At 38.5% G+C, this 22,489-nt stretch overlaps 1 protein-coding gene across 1 annotated transcript in view; it reads right to left on the reverse strand.

The window, feature by feature from the left end:
• The window catches only part of DMD (dystrophin), a 1,496,890-nt gene that overhangs the window by 8,786 nt on the left and 1,465,615 nt on the right, over positions 1–22,489 (reverse strand). The window contains exons 45-47 of the mRNA XM_027775723.1: positions 20,698–20,941; positions 18,481–18,604; positions 5,978–6,070 (exon numbers count right to left, since the gene is read on the reverse strand). Coding sequence (XP_027631524.1) covers positions 5,978–6,070; positions 18,481–18,604; positions 20,698–20,941 — 461 coding nt within the window. The remainder of the gene's footprint in view (positions 1–5,977; positions 6,071–18,480; positions 18,605–20,697; positions 20,942–22,489) is intronic.

A 22,489-nucleotide genomic window follows, 5' to 3' on the forward strand; every position in this document is an offset into this window, starting at 1 on the left:
AGTCCCAGTGGGTTCATTAACACAATACAAAAGAGGAATTAAAAACAAATTACGTTTTCTACTGTTAGGAAGAGTTCTACACTGACAAAATAGAGACCACTTGTTTTCTCATGTTTTAAAGAAAAATTCTTTTTTTTTCTTTTTTTTGGAGAAGTTTTTGCTATAGGGCGTGTGTGTTCACCAGAAAGATAGAGTCAGAGAGATAGAAAGTGAGAAATCACCCCCCAGGGGGGATGGCCATGCCACAATCCCTTCTCCTCCATTCTCCTCTCGGGATCATGGGCACACATGCACACGTGCCTGGTGTGAGTTTAAGCCGCCAGGTCCAGGACTCGAACCGCAGTCAACTACATAGCCATTACGCTAACTGCTGATCCCTTAAAGAAAAATTCCTGATCAATAAATAAATACATAAAAGTGACAAAGTTTTATTTCATAAATACACTCCTTGGAAACGAGCTTCCTTAGACCACCAGTTAGGGTGTCCATCTGGCAATGTGGTTTGTTGTCAGGAAATGAATCAAGAGAAAAGGGAAGTGTGCTAGGGAAGTCCTGAGTCTAAATAAAGGGCCTGCCTGCTCAGGTCTGGAGAGGTCTACTTTCCTCAGGCAGAATGAAATTGAGATTATTGATTGTAGGTCGTCGTTATTTCATAGTTAGAATTGGAGGTCATTACTGTCTCTAGGTGCCTTTAGCCTTTTTAAAAAGCAAGTATTAGTTCATTATTTAAAAAGTTAAGGAAGAATGAGTACCTTTTTAGTTTCAGTTTCATTACAAGTCAAACAAGATTCAGATGGGCTACACTTTAGATATTGAAACATGCAGGTTCTTTGGTAAACATAAATCAATTCAGAAGCACAGTTTTATAAAGTCAAAAGTTGATCAGCACTAAAGCCTGTGGCTATAGACACATAATGAGACAAAACAAGGAAATAATAAAGGTAGGGATTGGTAAATTTTCTCTGTAAAGAGTCAGACAGTAGATACTTTAGGCTTTGCAAGCCACATAGTCCCTGTAGCAACTATTCAATTCTGCCCTTGTAGTGAGAAAGCAACTATAGATAGCATGTAAATGAATGAGTGTGGCTATGGTCCAATAAAACTTTATTTATAAAAATAGGCAGTAGGCAAGATTTGGTTCATGGGCTGCAGTTTGCTGGTCCCTGGTATAAAAGGATGACTGCTTAAATCCTTTGTGGAAGCAGATAGGAAACAGAATAGTGCCTGAATGGGACACATGAAGCTTCCATCTGCTTCTGTTCTTCATGTTGCTTTTCCTTAAAAGAACCACTGAAGACAATATGAATTTTGAAAGATGGCAGATTTTACAACACTGCTGGATGGTAATTTATGGGCATTTGATAGAATATATGTGGGCTTATTGGAAAGGGATGGCATAGGTTGGTGGGGATAAAAATATTGCGGCACAGGTCAGTAGGCAAGCAAAAATACATATCACTGCTAACTGCTTCCTGGGCTGTCTTATTGCACCAAGTTAATCTTGGATCTTGTTATTAGTTAACCTATATATAAAGTAGCTCCTCATTTTAGAGAGCTCAATTCTATAGCACTGACTAGGAAAGCACTGCTTCCATCAATCCACATACATAAAAAAAAAAATACCTTTGTCAGACTGGTAAATGATTAGGAACTAATGGACACATCGTTTATAGGGTCTATTTAAAAATTATTTTTATTGTTCATTCTATCCATTGAGTGTTCTTATAGACTAATGGTGGAGACTGACAAAGTGTCTTATAGTAGGTAATGACTTTTATTACACTGGAATTCAATTACTACTACACTTAGAGATAGGTTATAAGTAGATAAATAGATCAGATATAAGTTGCTAATGTTCAGTGTTGAAATATACATTGAGCCACTCAAATCCACTAAGTAGTTATGAACACTTATCTATATTTAGAGATTAATCAGGAAAGATATACTCTCAAAGCTAAATGGGCACATACTCACACCTTGAACACCTTGCAGTTTATATGGCCTACAATACAGGATAGTGTTGCAGTCAGTTTATCTCTAAATGGAGAAGCAAGCAAGCCTTTTCTTAATTTGGATAACAGTTTAACAAGGACTTTAAGATAAAATCAGAAGCCTAATTTAACTTGCCGAATGACCATGAACAAGACATTTAACTTTTCTGCGCTTTCAGGTACTGTTTGTGAAAATGAAAGAAAAAATTAGACATAAGGCTGGCTCTGTAGCTTAATAGTTGAAGGAACTGGATCCCATATGGCTGACTGCTGTTCAAAATCTAGTCCTGGTAGTTTGAAAAACATGCTAGGTGCATGCGTGCCCCAAATCTTTGCTGGACGAAAAAAATGGAGGAGAAGGGACTATGGTGTGATCATGCCCCATTGGGGAGGATGCTTCTCCCCACCCCCTCTCCAATCCCCCATCTCTCTCTGGTGAGTGCACACACTCTCTAACAATAATAATAATAATAATAATAAAAGATTAACTGATACATTAAGGTTCAACCCTAAGTCAAAACTGTTGGCAAGGGGTAACGAAAAAATCGTAAATCTAAATTATGTAATAATTCACCTATGCATTTTTTTTTTCTAAAAAAGGGCTTTTCCCCTGTGGGCAATTATCTAGCAGGGTTAAGTAAACCATGAGGTGGTGTTTAACAGCACATTTCCACTAAATGTCAGATCTCTGGCTCTGACATCTGTTTTGAGTTATTCAAGCAGCTGTCCAAAACAGCTAAAGCAACCATGAACTTCATTTTTTGGTAACACAACAATGGGAACATAGATGGCAGAATCTGTATGAAACTACAATGTTCTCTAAGACATCAGCAAGGTTTTTGCAGAAACTTCCATAGTAATAATTTTTAAACTTCAGTTTTTGTGGTAGGGAAGATATTCACCTGGGTAAGGAATACCGAGATCACTTAGACTGGCATTTTTAAACCACTGGATCAGAAGATCAGGTTAGTGGGTTGCAACCAGCATTTTACTTTTCAATAAATAAAACACAGAAATGGCATACATTATATGTATTGGTAGTATGGATGGTAGTGTTTCATGAAACATTTGTTTCTGATCTTTGTATGTGTAAGTGTCTATACAGATACATGTGTGGTACACACACAGTGGGTGTACACATGTGTGTACATAAATATGAATATAATTAATTTTATATCTGTACTCCAATTGATGAGGTAAAATGTTTCTCTTACATGAATAATAGTCAAAACAGATTGAGAACTAATGTTCTGAACATCACAGATGCTAAGATAACCTTTCCAGGCTTTTCCATTTGGGAGAGTCTATATATGTTCTTTTGTAAACTTTTTAAAAAAAGTTTTCCTTAGAAACAAACCATCCAGGGACCAGCAGATGGTGTAATGGTTACATCAATGGACTCCCATATAATCGACCAACCATGGTTCAGGTCTCAGACCTAGTGGCTTGGAACTCCCGCCAGGCACGTGTGCGTGCGTGCCCAAGATCCCAAGAGGAGAATGGAGGAGAAGGAATTGAGGGGTGGCCATCCCCCCTGGGGGGGATTTCTTGCTCCCTGTCTCTTTCATCTCTCTGGGGAGCACATGCACCCTATAGCAAAAATCTCTCCCAAAAAAAAGAAAGAAAATTAAAAAAAAAAAACATCCAAAAAGACACTGTTTAGGGTGTGTTGATAATTAAGCTTATTTTTACAATGATGAAACTTTTTATCTACTTGGATTTGGAAAAAAAAAAAAAGGCGGCACTTAACAAGATCCTAATTAAGCAGGAAGTGGCGAAACAAGCAGTAATGACCAAGTCATAGCTTCACAGGAAGACCAGGTAGATCTTCCAACACTTTAGGCACTCTCTTGGCATGTGTTTGTTACCTTCCCCCCACCCCCCAAGATTGTGAATTAATTTCCTTAGGCCACCAAGATAGCATTCATTAAAATTTAGATAATGGAACTGGAATCAGACAAAGCCACCTTATCCCATATTTGAGAAATCAAATCAGCATTCAAGGGATGATTTTTTTTTCCATAAGCACTATCCAGGTGGCCCAAATAGAGTTTCCCAAATTTCCGGATGAGTAAATCCAACATCAGAGATTCTAATGGCTAAATACCAAATCAGGGGAGGTATATTTCTAGTCTTCCAGGAAGCTTCTTCCACATCATGTGGTGTCTAGCTTCAAGGACTCTAAAAAGGGTTGGGCGGTGGGGATGCAGGAAGATGGTACAAAGAATTCCACTTAAGAACTTATTGTGGCAGATCAGTTCAAGGGGCCAGGATAAGACACATGTCTACGGCCTTCAAGGGAAAGCTTGGAGGTAATGAAATGTGTCCTAGATGTAAGGTCCCTAGCTGCTCTATGACATCGAAGAAAATGCTTCTGCCTGAGGCTCACTTCCTCCTAATTAACAGGGTAAGATTCATTCATTCTAAGATTCATTCATGTCCTAGACATCTCCATTACAGCAATCATACTATTGTATTATAATTTGAACTTCTTTAGATTTCTGCATCCCCAATTGACCATGAGTGCTTCAAAAGTAAAGAAGAGGTCATTTGTTCTTTGCCTCCCTAGTACCTCTGTTGGTACATAGTAGGCACTTGTAAAAGCTGACAGGACAAAGTCATGAGGATAAAGGTGAAAGCATTTGATTTCTGTCAAGCCTGTGTATGGTCTTGTCATTATGAATCATGACATCTAGAGAGAGGAGATATCTAACTAAGATAGTCAGGGTGGGGGATGTGGTGGTGGGTGGAAGACAGATAAGATTTTTATCTGTTAAAATCAACACATCAGAGGCGCTCAGCAGTGAAAAAATGGCTGGTGCAGACATTCAAAATTAGCTTCCCCTGACGGTTCCTTAGCAACGCTCTACCAGAACATTATTGCTTTTAATGTGCTCTGCACAACGTTCACTCGCACATCAAATAGCTAGGAAATGGCCATTGTTAACTGACACTGAACAAAAAGATAGGAAAAACACACTACTCAAAACACCCTCCTCATTGCCCTTATGGAGAGGAACAAATAGCCCAGATTTTTTGCCGCCCTTCCCTCCCCAGCTGCCTATTAGGGGTGCCAATCACTGGCCACAAAGCCTTGTGTTTTCTCCCTTTGCTTTTCTAAGCTTGCCTTCTATTTGATCACAGGTGAGACTGCTAGTATTCTTTTTATTCATCGAAGGGAGGTGGGTCAGTGACTTTGTTTTGTGCCAGGGCAATAAACCGAACTAAATACTCCCAGAAACTAACAACTGCAGCAAAATATCTCCTTGGGTGAAGCAAAACATCCGAAGCTTGTGCAGGTTGGTGGGAAAATTCTGTGGGGTTAAAATGCTGCTTTCAGGATAAGGGGCAAAATGGACAAGGTCTTCTAAGTGATGGGGAGACGGAAAATAATATTAATGCCTTTCTTTGTAAAAACTGTATTTCATCTACGAAAGTGAAAAAAAAAAATAAAAGCAACCTAGTCTATGAAGATTTAATTATCCCTATCTTTAAATGATGGGGCAAGATGCAACTTTTAAATATAAAAGCCATCCGATTGCAAGTCAGAATCTACTCCCCCCACCCCGTCCACCCCACAGTGCTCACTAGGAGTGTTCTGGGCCTCACTAGAGCATGCAAGAGCTGTGTGTCCCTGGCAAAGGAACCATCTGAGCACTAATTTCCTCATCTGCAAAAGTCACATAATAATTGCTCTTAAGTAAAAGCACCTCATAATTAACTCTTCAGACTAATGTGTGGAGTGAGTAAAGTACTTGACAAATATAAGGTGGTATTCTTATTTCTGGAAACATCTTGATTATACAGGTACTTAAATACAAAATACTCCAAATCAGAAATTCACATTTAAAAATAAAAAAGTTCTCTCTGTGGACCTACACTGGCCTTCTGCCAGCACGTGTTGACTTCTGTAAGGAAAATACACACATCAGTTGAACAAGAAAGCAAGGGCCTGATCTCAGCAAATTCTAGGCATTGGACCTTACCTCTAGAACTAGGGAAGGAGTTGTTGAGTTGCTCCATTACCTCCTCTAACCCTGTGCTTGTGTCCTGGGGAGGACTGAGAAGATCTTCCTCACCTTAATGAAAGCAAAAACAAATAATGGCAAATTACAGGTAAGCAAAATCTATAAATACTAAAGAAAAGGGCCACGATCACATAAATTTATTTCACTTGAAAATCAATAACATAGATTACAAAAAAGCTTCTGAAGCTTAATAATTAGGGAAGAACTCCTTAAATTTAGGGAAGAAGAATTCCATGCAGTAATTTATGTATGTCATTATCTCTAGAGAAGAAAAAAAAAACATGTATATATTCAGAAGTTAAGACAAAATTGACAAACCTCTTTTCTTCTTATGCCCTGTTAACAAATGTGAAACTTATTATTATTGCAGACTTGCAGAGTGTCTCAATACATAAACAAAATAGGAATGTGACATTTTGTGTTCACTTCATGAAGAAGGCAGTGGAGACAGTGAGGTATTTTTTTCACTCTGACATTTAACAAAAAATACAAACAAAACTCAAGTACCTTTAAAGCCCAATGTACTAGAGAGAAATAAAAGTTGTATGTGACCTATATAGGTAATGAAATATTCATATTCTGAGGACTGTAGATTAGGAGTATACTAGGGAGTTATGTTCCTTTCCTCTCTGTTACTTTGGACTACATTATCATAATGGTGTTTCAGGGATTTACAGAGGGTAGAGATATATAATAGTTAACTTTTTTAGAATTTGTTTATGTGATGAGAGAATGATGATTTGGAAACAAAGGAGTTTAGGGATGGACGGTCTTCACCAGGAAGGGGAGTCTCCCTGTAGATTTTGTGGGGCTCTGTCTCTCTTGTTTATTCATGTATTAAATAAATATTTTTTCAAACAGCATTTGCAGTAAGGGGTATATTTCTTAGGTGTGGAACCAGCAGTTAGCGTATTCACTATGTCACTGAACCATGTAGTCAACCGTGGTTCGAGCCCCGGACCCAGTGGCTTAAACTCACGCCAGGTGCATGTGCGTGCATGCCCAAGATCCCGAGAGGAGAATGGAGGAGAAGAGATTGTGGCATGGCCATCCCTCTGGGGGTGACTTCTCCCTTTCTGTTTCTCTATCTCTTTGTGTCTTTCTAGCAAGTGCACACACCCAATAGCAAAACAAAACAAAAAACTCCTCTCCAACAACAACAACAACAAATTTCTTAGGTGTGAGCAAAATTAATTTGAACTTTGAAGGTCCTTTGAGACCAATTTTTCATAATATTCAATCTCCCAGTAGTGAACATAACTTCCTTTCAGGCACTATTTGTTTAGAACATTGTCACTTCTACCTAAAAGAAGTCCCTGCTTCATCAAGTCAACAATAATGAACATGTTCCTTTCTTTTTTGCTTTTCTTTTTTTTTGGAGAGGTTTTTGCTATAGGGTGCGAGCGCTCGCCAGAAAGACAGAGAGAGACAGAGAGATAGAAAGCGAGAAATCACCCCGCCAGGGGGGATGGCCACACCGCAATCCCTTCTCCTCCACTCTCCTCTCGGGATCTTGGGCACACACGCACACGCGCCTGGCATGAGTTTTAAGCCACCGGGTCCGGGACGCGAACCATAGTCGACTACGTGGGAGTCCAGCGACATAGCCATTACACTAACTGCTGGTCCCTAATAATGTACATGTTCTTGAAGATAACTTCAGCTTCACATCTGACTTGGAAATGACAGGAGAGTGCCAGTGACTAAACAACTTAACTATGCTTGTCATTTCCTATGGTCTATGCCACTTGGATTTTCATCTAGGATTATAATCTTGCATGATTTTGTATGTTTTCACCATATTTTCTAAAGCGCAAGCTAAAATAATCATTGCCAATGTTAACCATTAAGACAAAATCATATCCTATGTGTATGTGAGGCTGCATATTGTTAGAATGGAGAGTGAAGAGCCTAGGGTAGATTAAAGAGCTTCTGATTTTGTGTGTTCCATAGTAACACACCATAGGAAACCTCTTTGAAATACTAAGTACAGGAAATGAACGCTAAAGAATTAAAGTCAGAAGGCAGAAAAGGAAGAGTTACAATCTCGCTCTCTCCACCCACACCCCCCCCCCCAACACGCACACACACACTCACTATTTAGTTAAGTAAATACCTTTAGAAAAGAAAAAGTGAGATTCAGTACTTTTAAGCTCTTTATTCTTGCAGTTTTAAAGAACCATTATCTGGTGAAGATGGAATGAATGAAATACTACCAGGAGGAACAGGATCCTGACAGCAGCAGGGCTGATTACATCTCTCTGTTCCATTACTGATGCAAAATTTTGCTGAACTGGGAAACAGGAGGCATTTCTAATGGCAGCAGGTCCACCTTAGTGACAGTATGTCTTACAGAATAAATCAGAACCAACAGGCACACTCATGAGCATCGATATTAATATTTCTGACAGTTTAATTACATCACACTGGAGCTACAGGAACTCAATTGTACTGTGTTAAGATTCAGGTACAGTTTAATGAAGTGACTGGCATTCATGTCCCTGAATTATTTCAAGGATCAAATTATGAAGTATAAACCTAATGGTGTCAGCCAAGTTCACCTGTATAGATAAACTATCATCTGTGATTCTCGAGTATGATGGTCCCAAGTCTGAATGAATGTAAAACTGTCTGAGTTTAACAGAAAAACTTTCATGGTGGTGATAATTATATCAACTCAGACTTTTTAAAGTGACTACAAACATATAAAATTTAATCTTGTTTTCTTCCTTTCTCAATATTCTCAAGATTGTTTTAACTCAGCTCTTTTTTCTTAATGTTACCAATAAAAGTTTATTTAGAAACTCAGAAAAAAGAAAATATGAAACTGTAAGTAGTTAATATATTAAAAAAAAAGACAAAACTGGGATATTAGGTACGCTTGTCTTACATAAATCATCATTATATATACTTTTTTCACATTTTAATTAATTAATTTTTAATTGGCAGAGGGTATGTGCGCTTGTCAGAGAGACACAGAGAGACAAGAGAGGGAGAAAGTACACTTCAATGGGGTGTGACCATGTCCCAGTGCCTTCTCCATTTCTCCATTCTGTTTGGACTTTAGGCACACATGCACATACACCTAGTGTGCTTTGCAAAGCAGGGCAAGGATTTATTTATTTATTCTTTATTTTATTTTTGAGAAGGTTTTGCTATAGGGCACATGCACTCGCCTGAAAGACAGAGAGAGACAGAGAGACAGAAAGCGAGATATCATCCCCCAAGTGGCATGGCCATGCCGCAATCCCTTCTCTTCCATTCTCCTCTTGGGATCTTGGGCATGCACACACACATGCCTGGCGTGAGTTTAAACCAACGGATCCGGGACTCGAACTGTGGTCAAGGGGAGTCCAGCGACATAGCCATTATGCCAACTGCTGGTTCCAAGCCAGGTTTCTTAAATGCCTTAGAGAACTCATGATAATTAAAAAACAGTAAGATTAATTTATTTATTCAAATATTTATCAAAGGCCAACCAACTATATGTCAGGAATTATTCTAGGTGCTGGCTGTTATAGCAATAAGTAACAAAAAAATCCCTGTCTCCATGAAACTCACATTCTCGGGGGGCATATAGGCTAAATAATAAGTGAATTACATGTCAGGTGCTAATAAACACCCTAGAGAGAGTTAATAGGGAAGTAAGGAAGTCTTTAGAAAGGGGAGACATGGAAGTTCTCACTGATTTGAAGACCTGAGGATGTGCGCCATGCAGATACTTAAGGGAAGAATGCTCCAGACAAGGAATAATAAATGCAAAGACTCTGAGAGGGGAGTGTGATAGGCATGCTTAAAATACAGCAAGAAGGCCAGTACTGAGAGTAGAGTGATGAAGGGTTGGGAGAAACCTATGTCCCTGGCCCAGGCATTTGGATTTGGTTATGTGACCATTATAATGATATGCTAGCAGAACTGAGGAGCAGAGAATTGTAATATCCTTGTCCTCTTGTGTTCATGTGCTATAAGATAACTATCTTATCTATCAAGGATCATAGGCCCAGGTAGCCTGCCAACTTAAGGAGGATGAGGGGGATGTGAAAGAGACCTGAACCTAACCCACCCTTGAAGTTCAACCTGGCTGAGTTTCAATGGAACTCCAGTTAAACAACAGGTGTATGAATGAGAAACATGCAATTTGAGAATTTTTGTAGTTATCTGTTACACAGCATTAGTGCCTGACAAACACTATTTTAAGGCATCTAAAGAGCAAGATATCAATAGTTATGTGTATGTATCTATGTCACTGTAATATAATCAGAAACTAGGAACTGTTTCTGACGCTAACAACAATACCTGTGGCCACAAGCCCTCCAGCCACTGGAAAAAAAAATCTTCCCATTTATTCAGTAAGAAAATACTTATTCAGTCTCAACTGTGCATCTAGAAACTTGGCCAACACTCATTGCCACTTCACTGATTCAATGCCTGCTCAAACAGCATGTTGCCAGTGGCCGAGACATGTTAAATATAATTAGAGGAAATTCCTTACATGAACATTTCAACCTGATTCTACTCCAAGGTGATCCCCAAAAACACATACAACTTTTTTTTTTTTTTGGATTGACTACTAGGTATATAGTCTTGGCTTGTCTGAAGTTGGTACAAAGAAATGACTTAAACATTTTAAAAATGAATGCTTCAAAGTAAAGAAAGACATGGTCAAAGTTAAATAGCATCTTGACATAGCATATTATGAAAGTCTCCTTTAATCACTGTTGAAGTGGGAAAAGAAGTAGGATGATTCGATTTAATCTAAGAAGAAATGGAACGGCTTGCCAGGCAATATATTCTTCAAGTCTTCTGAAACATGATGGATTTTAAAACTTTCTTAAAGGGGTAATATCTTGTCTGACTCACTTTCCTCAAATTAGTCAGAACCTATGCAGCCTGTGCAGGATAGATATAACGATCCTCACTCTTTTTGATATTGCCTGTACCGAAGAAAGTTATTTTCTCTTTTAAACAAAGAACTCTGTAGGGCCAGAGGTGGTGTGGTAGTTAAGGTCCTGGATGCCCACATGACCAACCATGGTTCAAGTCCCAGATCTGAAAGCTTGCTCTCTCTCTCTCTCTCTCTCCCTTTCTGGTAAGTGCTTGTGCCCTGTAGCAAATTAAAAATAAAAAATAGTAATAATAACAACAAAATTAAATAAATAATAATTTTTGAAAAGAACTATGTATAAATATTTCCTTTAATAAAGGGCACTGTGTATGAATAAATAAGCCCACCATTATGTTTTAATTGGATTTTAACAAATTTCCAACTTAATCCAAAGTGACAAATATCTTACAAGACATCTGGCTTAACTTCCTCTAAAATGTGAGTGTTGCGAAAGATACAGAGAGGCAGGGGGAGGATTCGAGATTAAAGAGACATGACAACAAAATGATAAACATACCCTCCTTCACTAGATCCTGAAAATAAAAGAAGTGGGATCAGCAGATGGAATAGTGGGTATGTCGCTGGACTCCTATGTAGTCGACCATGGTTCAAGTACTGGACCCAGTGGCTAAAAACTCACGCTGAGCATGTGTGCCCAAAATTCTGAGAGGAGAATGGAGGAGAAGGGATTGCAGTATGGCCATCCCCACCAGGGGGTGATTTTTCACTTTCTGTCTCTTTCTCTCTGGTTAGTGCACACACCCTATAGCAAAAAAATCTCTCTCAAAAAAATGACAAGAAAAGAAAAGAAGTAACTATGAAGAGTGTTGTTGGCAGAAGTGGGAGTATTTGAATTTAAAGTGAATTTAAATTTTAGGTAACAGCATTGTACCTGTGTTCATTTCTTAAGTAGGAAAAGTCTATTGTGCTTATGGAAAAAATCTCTTTCATCTTGGAAGACTCATGTTGCAGCATTTAGTTAGCAGTGAAATCTCATTATGCATGTGACACATTTGTTAATTTTTTAAGTCAACAAACTAAACATAAATATGAATATTCACATAAAATATAAATATATTCACTATAAGTATATGTTAACATATAGATGTACATAAATAGGTATTAATCTAAATAAATATATGTACTATATTTAACACATAAAAGTACAGAAATGTTATAAAGCAAATATAGCAAAGTATTGAATTAATTGCAATTTTCCCATAAATTTGAACTTGTGCTAAATAAAAAGCTACAGTACTATCATGCTGTAAGCTTCAACCACACAAAATAAAAAATGTTTTAAAAAAATAGTTAGGGTGTTGGCCCCATAATCAAGTAAAGTTAAAGGTGCTAGAACCTACATGGCCAACTGGTTTAAATCCCTGCCCTGGTTTGCAAAGCACACTAGATGTATTTGCATGTGTGCCCAAAGTCCCAACAGAATGAAGAAATGTAGAAAGGAGAAAGGATTGGGACGTGGTCACAACCCATTGGAGTGTACTTTCTCCCTCTCTCTCTCTGGCAAGCCCTCACATCCTCTGGCAATTAAAAAATGAATGAATCAATTAAAATTTGAAAAGTTAGGGAACCATTTAACATTTCTAAATAAGCAAATAAGGGGCCAGTAGCTGGCGTAGTTGTTACATCACTGGACTCCTTCATGGCTGACCATGGTTTGAGACCCACAAATGATGGCTTGCAACTCGGGCTGGGGGCATGGGCATGCATGCCCAAGATACCAGGAGGAGAATGAAGGAGAAGCCAGGAAGTAATAAATCATCTCCCAAGGGGTGATTTATTACTTTCTCTCTCACTGCTTCTCTTTGTCTCTCTTGCCCTATGGCAAACCAACCAACCAACCAACCAACCAACCTTAAATAAGTAAATAAAATATAATATAAAATGCTTAAGAAAATAGTCGTCTAGTAGAAGGTGAGAAGTCATTAGACACAGGGAGTTTTAATAAGTTGTGGATTCCTGTGTGTGGAGCTCATGAAAGCCAAAAGAATATCAATTCTATGAATTTCTGTTTCTTTCTTTGTTTATATGTCTCCTCCAACAGAATGCACACTCCATGAACATGCTGTCACAGTAAAAACTGCATAGCACACATATAGTCCACAGAGACTTATCAGTTATAAGTATGTTGTTGTTTAAGAAAATATTCTGACTTTTTAGACAGATTGCCTAATACAATTTCTCCCTATTTTACTTAAATCACTGAAGTTGTATATTAAAAGAATGTAACTTTACTCACAATATGGTTCAGCAAATCCCAGCCTTATCATATCTGAAAACTTCAAAGCATGAAGATACACACTGCATTTATTTAAACACCTGTGAGTTCCCTGAAAGATGGTTTCTTTTTCTTTTCCTTTTTAAATGAAGTTGGCTTATGTAGTTTTTTTTTTTATGTCACCTTAGAATTTAGTCTTTTCTTTGAGAGAGCAAACTTAACAATATAGTCTATCTATTTTTATATAGGCAAGTTTTCTTTTAGCTTAACTCAGCCACTGGAATCTGTATCTTCTATCCTTATATTCAGTTCTACCACAATCTTCCTGGCTTCAGAAATCATCAGGCCCACAGTCTGACATACACTTTAATTAGGGTATTTCTTAAATTTTATATTTTTGAGAGAGATTTTTTTTTCTACAGAGTGCATACGCTCACTGGAGAGGCAGAGAGATTGGAAGCAAGAAAGCACCCCCCTAGGGGGGATGGCCACACTGGAGTCCCTTCTCCTCCATTCTCCTCTTGGGATTTTGGGGATGCAAGCACATACACCTGTCATGTTTTTTAGATCGCCAGGTCCAAAACTTAATTGATGCAGTTGTCCACGTGGGATCCAGCTGCCTTAACCACTATACTACCTTCTAGCTCCTTTAATTTGGGTACTTGAACGGGCATGCTGCCTTTGTCTGTGTTGACAGTCCAAATATTTAATGCTTCTAAGCACCCAGGGCTCTGGATGAAATATATAACTTTGTTTCAGATCATTTACTTCAAAAGAAGGGAAAATTCTGAAGTAGGAAAGAACAACAGAGGTGTTAAAGCTCAGTTGTGGGAACCAGCAGTTAGTGTAATGGCTATGTCGGTGGACTCCCACGTAGTTGACTTCGGATCACGTCCCGGACCCGGTGGCTTAAAACTCATGCCGGGCACGTGTGTGTGCATGCCCAGGATCCTGAGAGGAGAATGGAGGAGAAGGGATTGTGGCGTGGCCATCCCCTCTGGGGGGTGATTTCTCGCTTTCTGTCTCTATGTCTCTCTCTGTCTGTCTGGTGAGTACACGCGCCCTACAGTGAAAATCTCTCCAAAAAAAAAAGCTCAGTTGTTTTGAAATTAATTCATAGACTTTTCAAAGGCATACACTATTTTTTCATGTACTATGCTACCATTTATAGCTCCAACTGTCCATTAGCTATATTCAGATCTCATATGGAAGAAGAATCTGACACAGAGATTGCCTTTAGTCAACTGAGGTGTAGTTAAGTCAGGACAAGAATCTCAAACATTTCCTCTTCCTTCTCAAAAGAGTTGAAATCTCGCTTTCCTAAAAGGTTTGATCCTCTAGAGGAGGACATGCCTCTGCCCACTGCTGTAGGTTCTTGAATTTGATCAGATGCTTCAACAAACATCTTTCCTTCTTCAGAAATAGTCACATCTTCTGAGCCCTCATCCACTGCCCTCAACATTTTTCTCATCCTGGTCTGCAATAATCATTGCTAATTAAGACCACCTCGTGGCACTGCAAATGAGCCAAATAACCCTGGCCTCATCAACCCCACAAACCATCTCTTATCCCTTGATGCCCTCCATATAACAATCTTCGGTAGCACACTGGGTGTAGCACTAAGATGTCAGAATTGCTTGAGAGAATTTTACTTCCACAATGTCCAATTTTATAATTTTCCTGACCATGATTTCCTAATCTTCCACCGTACAACTCACTCACTCATATCACTGACCTTCCTTTCTGTCCAATTAATTTTGGTTAGGCACTATGCCTCTGTTCTACTCTCATGGAAAATCTCAAATATGAAATGAATTCCTGAACATGCCATCAAACCAGGCAACAGAGCTTTAAGTGTAAGGAATGAAAGAGGCATAGGTTTCTTTCCTGTGAGGTAAGATTGAGAAGGTCAAGTACAACCAGTTTAGGACCCTGGTTAAAGGAAGGATAGAGTATAGGGCTAACTCATGAGGGACTTAAGAGAGAAAGGGAAAATGAGGGGGATGAAACAAGTGTTTGTGTTTTCATAAAACCCTGTATTGTCTAGCCTAGGACATCTGGAAAAAAACAATGAAAAGCTGGCTAGTAATCCCTGCCACAGCCCTTCCTTACCAGTAGAAAATATTTAGAAGAAAAACAGGGAGGCAAAGCATTAACGGCACAAAGAAATGTGGTATTATCTGTTGAAGATATTTTGTAGTTTTATCAACTGTACTAGGGAGAAATGTTCACCTGTTGAAATATCCATCTTGTAAGCCAAATAATAATGTGAGTAAATGTATAAAAGAAAATAAAATTAAAAAAATAAAATTTAAAGAAAAAAGAAAAAAAAAATACCTAACCTACTTTGACCTTCTTCTATCATTGATACCTCCTCAACTCCAACTTTCTTAGAATGTATTCTTAGGCAGAGTTCATTACTGAAGAATGACACCAGACCACGTTTACTATTTTCTCAATAAATTCACCTAAATTTTACCTAAGCTCTCATTCTTACTTGGTAATGTTTCAAAAGTGTCTTCACTTTCCTCAATCATCACTCATTTTTTAAGATTACTTGGTCTTCATTTCACTGAAAATGCAGAAGTTCTTCAATTTCCCTTCTCCCGCATGAAAATTCTTTCTCAGAAGTAACCAGTGCATTTACAGTTATTCAATCATTGTGATTAATTTTTATTTCTACTGAGCTCTCCTTAGATTTTGACATTGTGATCATATTTTCCTGGAAACCATCTTTACTACCCAGTCCTTCACTACCGCATTACCCAAATGGAGGTCTTCTCTGGCATAGCAACAAAGAACCTTTGTTATAAGTGTATTTCTCGTCTTACATCCTTTAGCAATCAATCTTATGGACTTTACTCTCAAATCTTCCTAACCTATCTCTTACATCAGATATGGACCTGTAAATCTCAGACATGAGTTAGAGGATTGGCCTGGGTGCCCTCAAACATATTATATTCACAATAAAAATTTTCACTATGTGAGCCAGCAGGTGGCATGGTGGTGAAGGTGCTGAACTCCCACATGGCTGACCACCGTACAACTCACTCACTCATATCACTGACCTTCCTTTCTGTCCAATTAATTTTGGTTAGGCACTATGCCTCTGTTCTACTCTCATGGAAAATCTCAAATATGAAATGAATTCCTGAACATGCCATCAAACCAGGCAACAGAGCTTTAAGTGTAAGGAATGAAAGAGGCATAGGTTTCTTTCCTGTGAGGTAAGATTGAGAAGGTCAAGTACAACCAGTTTAGGACCCTGGTTAAAGGAAGGATAGAGTATAGGGCTAACTCATGAGGGACTTAAGAGAGAAAGGGAAAATGAGGGGGATGAAACAAGTGTTTGTGTTTTCATAAAACCCTGTATTGTCTAGCCTAGGACATCTGGAAAAAAACAATGAAAAGCTGGCTAGTAATCCCTGCCACAGCCCTTCCTTACCAGTAGAAAATATTTAGAAGAAAAACAGGGAGGCAAAGCATTAACGGCACAAAGAAATGTGGTATTATCTGTTGAAGATATTTTGTAGTTTTATCAACTGTACTAGGGAGAAATGTTCACCTGTTGAAATATCCATCTTGTAAGCCAAATAATAATGTGAGTAAATGTATAAAAGAAAATAAAATTAAAAAAATAAAATTTAAAGAAAAAAGAAAAAAAAAATACCTAACCTACTTTGACCTTCTTCTATCATTGATACCTCCTCAACTCCAACTTTCTTAGAATGTATTCTTAGGCAGAGTTCATTACTGAAGAATGACACCAGACCACGTTTACTATTTTCTCAATAAATTCACCTAAATTTTACCTAAGCTCTCATTCTTACTTGGTAATGTTTCAAAAGTGTCTTCACTTTCCTCAATCATCACTCATTTTTTAAGATTACTTGGTCTTCATTTCACTGAAAATGCAGAAGTTCTTCAATTTCCCTTCTCCCGCATGAAAATTCTTTCTCAGAAGTAACCAGTGCATTTACAGTTATTCAATCATTGTGATTAATTTTTATTTCTACTGAGCTCTCAGTAGATTTTGACATTGTGATCATATTTTCCTGGAAACCATCTTTACTACCCAGTCCTTCACTACCGCATTACCCAAATGGAGGTCTTCTCTGGCATAGCAACAAAGAACCTTTGTTATAAGTGTATTTCTCGTCTTACATCCTTTAGCAATCAATCTTATGGACTTTACTCTCAAATCTTCCTAACCTATCTCTTACATCAGATATGGACCTGTAAATCTCAGACATGAGTTAGAGGATTGGCCTGGGTGCCCTCAAACATATTATATTCACAATAAAAAGTTTCACTATATGGGCCAGCAGGTGGCATGGTGGTTAAGGTGCTGAACTCCCACATGGCTGACCACAGTTTGAACTGGACTTGGAAGCTTGCTTTTTCACTTTCCCTCTCTCTCTTTCTCTCCTTCTCTCTCTCCCCTCTGTTTCTTTCTCTCTCTCTCTCTGGTGAGTGTACATGCCCTGTAACAAATTTAAAAAATAATGATAAATAAAATTAAATGAATAATTCCTTAAAAAAATTTCACTATCTTTTTCCAACGAAATCCTCTCCCTTCATTTTCTTTCCTCACATTTTGCAGTCAGTCCTCAGGCCCTGGGAACTCTATTTTCATGTATTACTCTCAGTTATCTCTTCCTACATCTCTCAGGCACAGACCCTCAGAGCTCACATATTTTGTCCTTTGCAACTGCCTCCTAACTAGGCTTTCCACCTATAAAAGTTTCACTTTGGGTCAGATATAACTGCCAGAATATAACATTTTAGAAATTTCATCTTAGATATGTCTCACTGGTATGTGATTTTCAGTAACTTCTTGATACTTACCAAAATCAAGTACATACCTCTGTCCACCATTCATGTCACTATATCACTATAATGTGACTCCAATCTTCCTTTGCAGTCTTATTCCCCTCTACATCCTGCTTAGGCTGTATCTTTTTACTAAAATAATCTTTTGACTATTTCTCACCCTTAGCCTGTGTTCCTCATCAACACACCTTCACTTATACTATTCCTTCTTCAAGCTATACTTGGTCCCTACTCTATCTTTTGGAACTCTTCACAAATATCAACTGGTCATAAATCCTTCCATGATCTCTAACATGAATGAAACTTTAATACCACTCTGCCTTGTTCTGAATATACAGTCTGTCAAAGTATGTCACTCATCAGTATATAATCTGAGGCATTTATGACAGTGCCTTAGCCAGAACTGGTATTAGATCATTTACCTGATGATCCGTACTTCTGAGCAAACATTTTACCATTCCTAGATCTTAAGACATAGCAAAGTCTGAGAGTAGCTAAGAGACTTACCCATGGATTCTGAAGTTTGACTGCCAACCACTCGAAGCAGCATGGGCTGACTGCTGTCTGACCTCTGAAGAGAGGTAGAAGGAGAAGACACCGTTGTACCATTCACCTTGGCCTCTGCCTGGGGCTAAGGCATCCAAAAGAAAATAGAATTATTTTTCACAAGAAACACTCAAAAATATAAATATAAATATATTAGACAGTCAGAACTCAGAAATTTTGATCTTTCTGACTTAGAAACCTCCCAAAGATGGCTGAATTTGGGATATTTCGCTATTGATAAGATAGATGGATAGTATCTTCATATCTGAATCATGTCTCCTTATAAAACTGAGAAAAAATAGAACTACAATGGAATGAGATACAAATCATTAGACTAAATAACTGAAAGACTTAGTAAGTGATGTGAGAATGGTGAGAGCATGTGACATCTCAAAAAGGTAATAGAGAATTCATATTTTTGTAAAGTATTAAGTAACAAGACAGAACATATCTCAAAATTTAAAACTTCCATAAAGCAGGGACCATGTCCAGGTACAAGAGAGTATCTTGTTAGGTTTTCAACAGAGAATTTTTTTGTTGTTGTTTAGGTATTTTCTATAGTGCACATATAATCACTGGAGAGAGAAAGAGAGAGATAATGTGAGAGAAAGTGAGAAATCACCCCCCTAGGAGGTTGGCCATGCTGGAATCCCTTCTCAGGGAATCCTCCATTCTCCTCTTAGGATTTTGGGCAGGTGCACACATGCACCTGATGTGATTTTCAAGCCACTGAGTCTGGGACTTAAACTGCAGTTGGCCATGTGGGAGTCTAGCACTTTAATTACCACACTACCCACTAGCCCCTTTCAATGAAGAATTAAAAAAAATATATTATCTGTTAGTGATCAGAAGAAGAAAAAACCCAAAGGTATACAAGAAAATATAACTCTATGTTGACCCCTGAATAGCATGGGAGTTAGGGGCACCAATCCTCGTGCAGTCAAAACTTTGCATATAACTTTTGACTCCCCCAAAACTTAACTACTAGTAGCCCACTATTGACTGGAAGCCTTACTGATAGATAACACAAACAGTCTACTAGCACTCTTTATTGTATTCAAACAATAAGGTAAGCTTGAGCCTGTGTGTGCATTCTCAAGATCCTAATGGGATGGAGAAAGGAAGGAGGAGGGATTATGGCATAACGGTGCCCCACTGGGGGACACTTTCTCCTTCTCTGTCTGTCTCTCTCTGGCAAGCGCAATGTCCTCTGGTAAAAATAATAATAAAAATAAACTTAACTAGAGGAAAAAACTTATTAAGAAAACTATAATGAAGAAACAATACATTTACGGTATTTATTGGAAAACTCAGTGTATAAGTAGGCCCGTGCAATTCAAACCTGTGTTGTGCTAAGAATGACTATAATTGCAAAGAAGAGAGTTCTACCTCAAGAGGTAAAATGTTCACTTTTAGAAAGCTAGTGGAAACCTTTTGGCATGTTTTTTTTCTAATATGTATTTCAAACTGGTCAAATAAAACACATTTTAGTAGGACACAATCTTGAATAAATATAAAAAGACACAACAGTTTTCCTCTTTTCTTATAGCTCTTGGTACCTAGCACTTTACTAGGTACATATGAAGCACATGAGGAACAATGCTTTTTGCACTTATAAAAGTGACCCTGAGGGACTGGCCCTGTGGCCTAGAGGTTAAGGAAGCCAGATCTCACATGGCTGACTGCAGTTCAAATCCCAACCCCAGCAGCTTGAAAAACATGCTAGGCATGTCTGCATGTATGCCCCAAATCATGGCAGGACAGAGAAATGGAAGATAAGTGATTGTGGCTTGACCATGCCCCACTGGGCTGTACTTTCTTCCTCTGTCTCTCCCTGGCGAGTGTACATGCCCTCTGAGGAGGGAAAAAGAATCTGAGGGGCCAGGTGATGGTGCACTGATCTTGCAACTGCATTCACATGGGAAAGGACCTGGATTCATGACTCAGGATCTCCCTAAACACACTGGGTGAATGCGTGCATGTCCATGATCAGAGCCAGCTGAGACAAAGGGTGGATAGTAGCATGATGACCCTGTTGGGAGTACCCGTATCTCTCTCTCGTAGAATAAATTAATAAACTCGAAAAACTTAAAAGGACTCCTTTCTGTTGTTTAGTTTTGTTTAAAGGGGGAAATGAGTGTTTGTAAATATCCCATAGTAGAGAGACGTGGGCCTCACTTGCTCCAGCAGCTGCCTTAGCCTGTGTAACTGGGACTCCAGCTGTTTGTTATGGTCTTCCAGGATTTGCATCCTGGCTTCCAGGCGGCCTTTGTGTTGACGCAGTAGCTTGGCCTCAGCAATGAGCTCAGCATCCCGAGGACTCTGAGGAGAGGTGGGCATCATTTCAGGAGGGGACGGCAGTGGGGACAGGCCTTTATGTTCATGCTGCTGCTTTAGACGATCATATTCAGCTTGTAGATTCCTGTTGGCATCAAAGAAGTAAAAACAAACAAACAAAAACAAAACACAGAAACAGAGACATTTAAATATCATCACCAGATGTCATATATAACAAGGCAGATAGATGCATCTGACCACCACCAAACAACAGCACACGACAAAGAGGCACTAATGAATGGTTTTTATGAGGATGATCTTACTAATACCAAAAGGAAAAAATAAAATTGGAAACTTTTGACTGATGTGTGAGGGGAGATGCTTTTCAATTAATGTTAAACGAAAAGCCTCATGAGCACTATGTTGGGGTAAGTCAGCAAAGGATTGAATCATTTTGTAAATATTTCTTTCTAATGATTAAAAATGAGATACCTCTGCCAACACTTTGCTTTGCATAAGCAATTATCAAACCGTTACAACAGAAATGTGCAAGAGTATTGTAAGAGTATACCCATAACCCCTCCACCCTTTAATAAATATAACACTTGCCATACTTTCTTCAAAGCTTTTTTGAAGAAATAAAATATGACAATTGAAGCTGAAGCTCCTCCATATACCCTCTCAATAGCATCCCATTCCCTCCTCACCACCACCCCCTAGGAGATAATGCCATACTGAATTGCATGTCCATCACTGAAACGCACATATCCACCAACAGATTGAATTGAATAAACATGCTGATATTTACCTGTTTTTTTTTTAACCTACAAAAATGGCCATTTTGTGTGATTCAATCTAAGAGCATTATTCTATATGTTCTTAAACTTTACATTTAAGAACTTTATGTTTAAGAATGTACGTACCGTTGTAAGAGTTGCTTCTTGCCTTCCACACCATTTTGGAGATTTATCCATGTCGATACATACAGATTGCTATTTAACTGCTGTAAGGTATTATCCTGTCGCTGAATATGCCAACAACATTCTCCTATCCACACACATTTAGGTTGTTTCCAACGTTTTACTATTACAAATAATGATGCAATGAAAGTCTTTATTTCCTTATACCTGTCTCCTTGGATATCTGTCTAAAAAATGCTTTACATTATACAGATTTTCTTCTAAGCCAGAAAGTATGTGTGTACACATGAGAGAGAGGGAGAGAGGGAGAAAGAGAGGCAATTCCTCCCAGAGGGGCCTGTTTATGCCATAATCCTTCTTCCTCCAGTTCTCTATCCCATCAGGATCCCAGGCAGGTATGTGGGCCTGACGTGTTCTCAAACTTCTAGGGCCACAGATTCCTCTGTGTAGTACTTAACCGCTGTGCTATCGGGCTGGACTCCAGAATATCCTGATATGTGATCACTGGGTCCTGACACCTTCTTCAGTACTGCTGCACATCACCAACTTTCTCCTCTAAGTGGCTTTACCAGCTTTCTGTCCCCCCAGTAGTGAGATTCTCTGTTCTTCTATATCCTTGTCAGATAAAGTACTTGGTGTTATCAGACATTTAAGTTTTGGCCAATCTGACAGGTGCATTTTAATGTGTATATTATTGATTAACGGTGAATTTGAACTTCTTTTTTATTTTTTTTTTATTGCCAGAGGGCACATATGAGCACCAGGGAGAAAGG

Source organism: Tupaia chinensis, unplaced genomic scaffold (assembly GCF_000334495.1).
Source record: "Tupaia chinensis unplaced genomic scaffold, TupChi_1.0 Scaffold000600_1, whole genome shotgun sequence".
In the NCBI taxonomy this organism is placed as follows: Eukaryota; Metazoa; Chordata; class Mammalia; order Scandentia; family Tupaiidae; genus Tupaia; species Tupaia belangeri.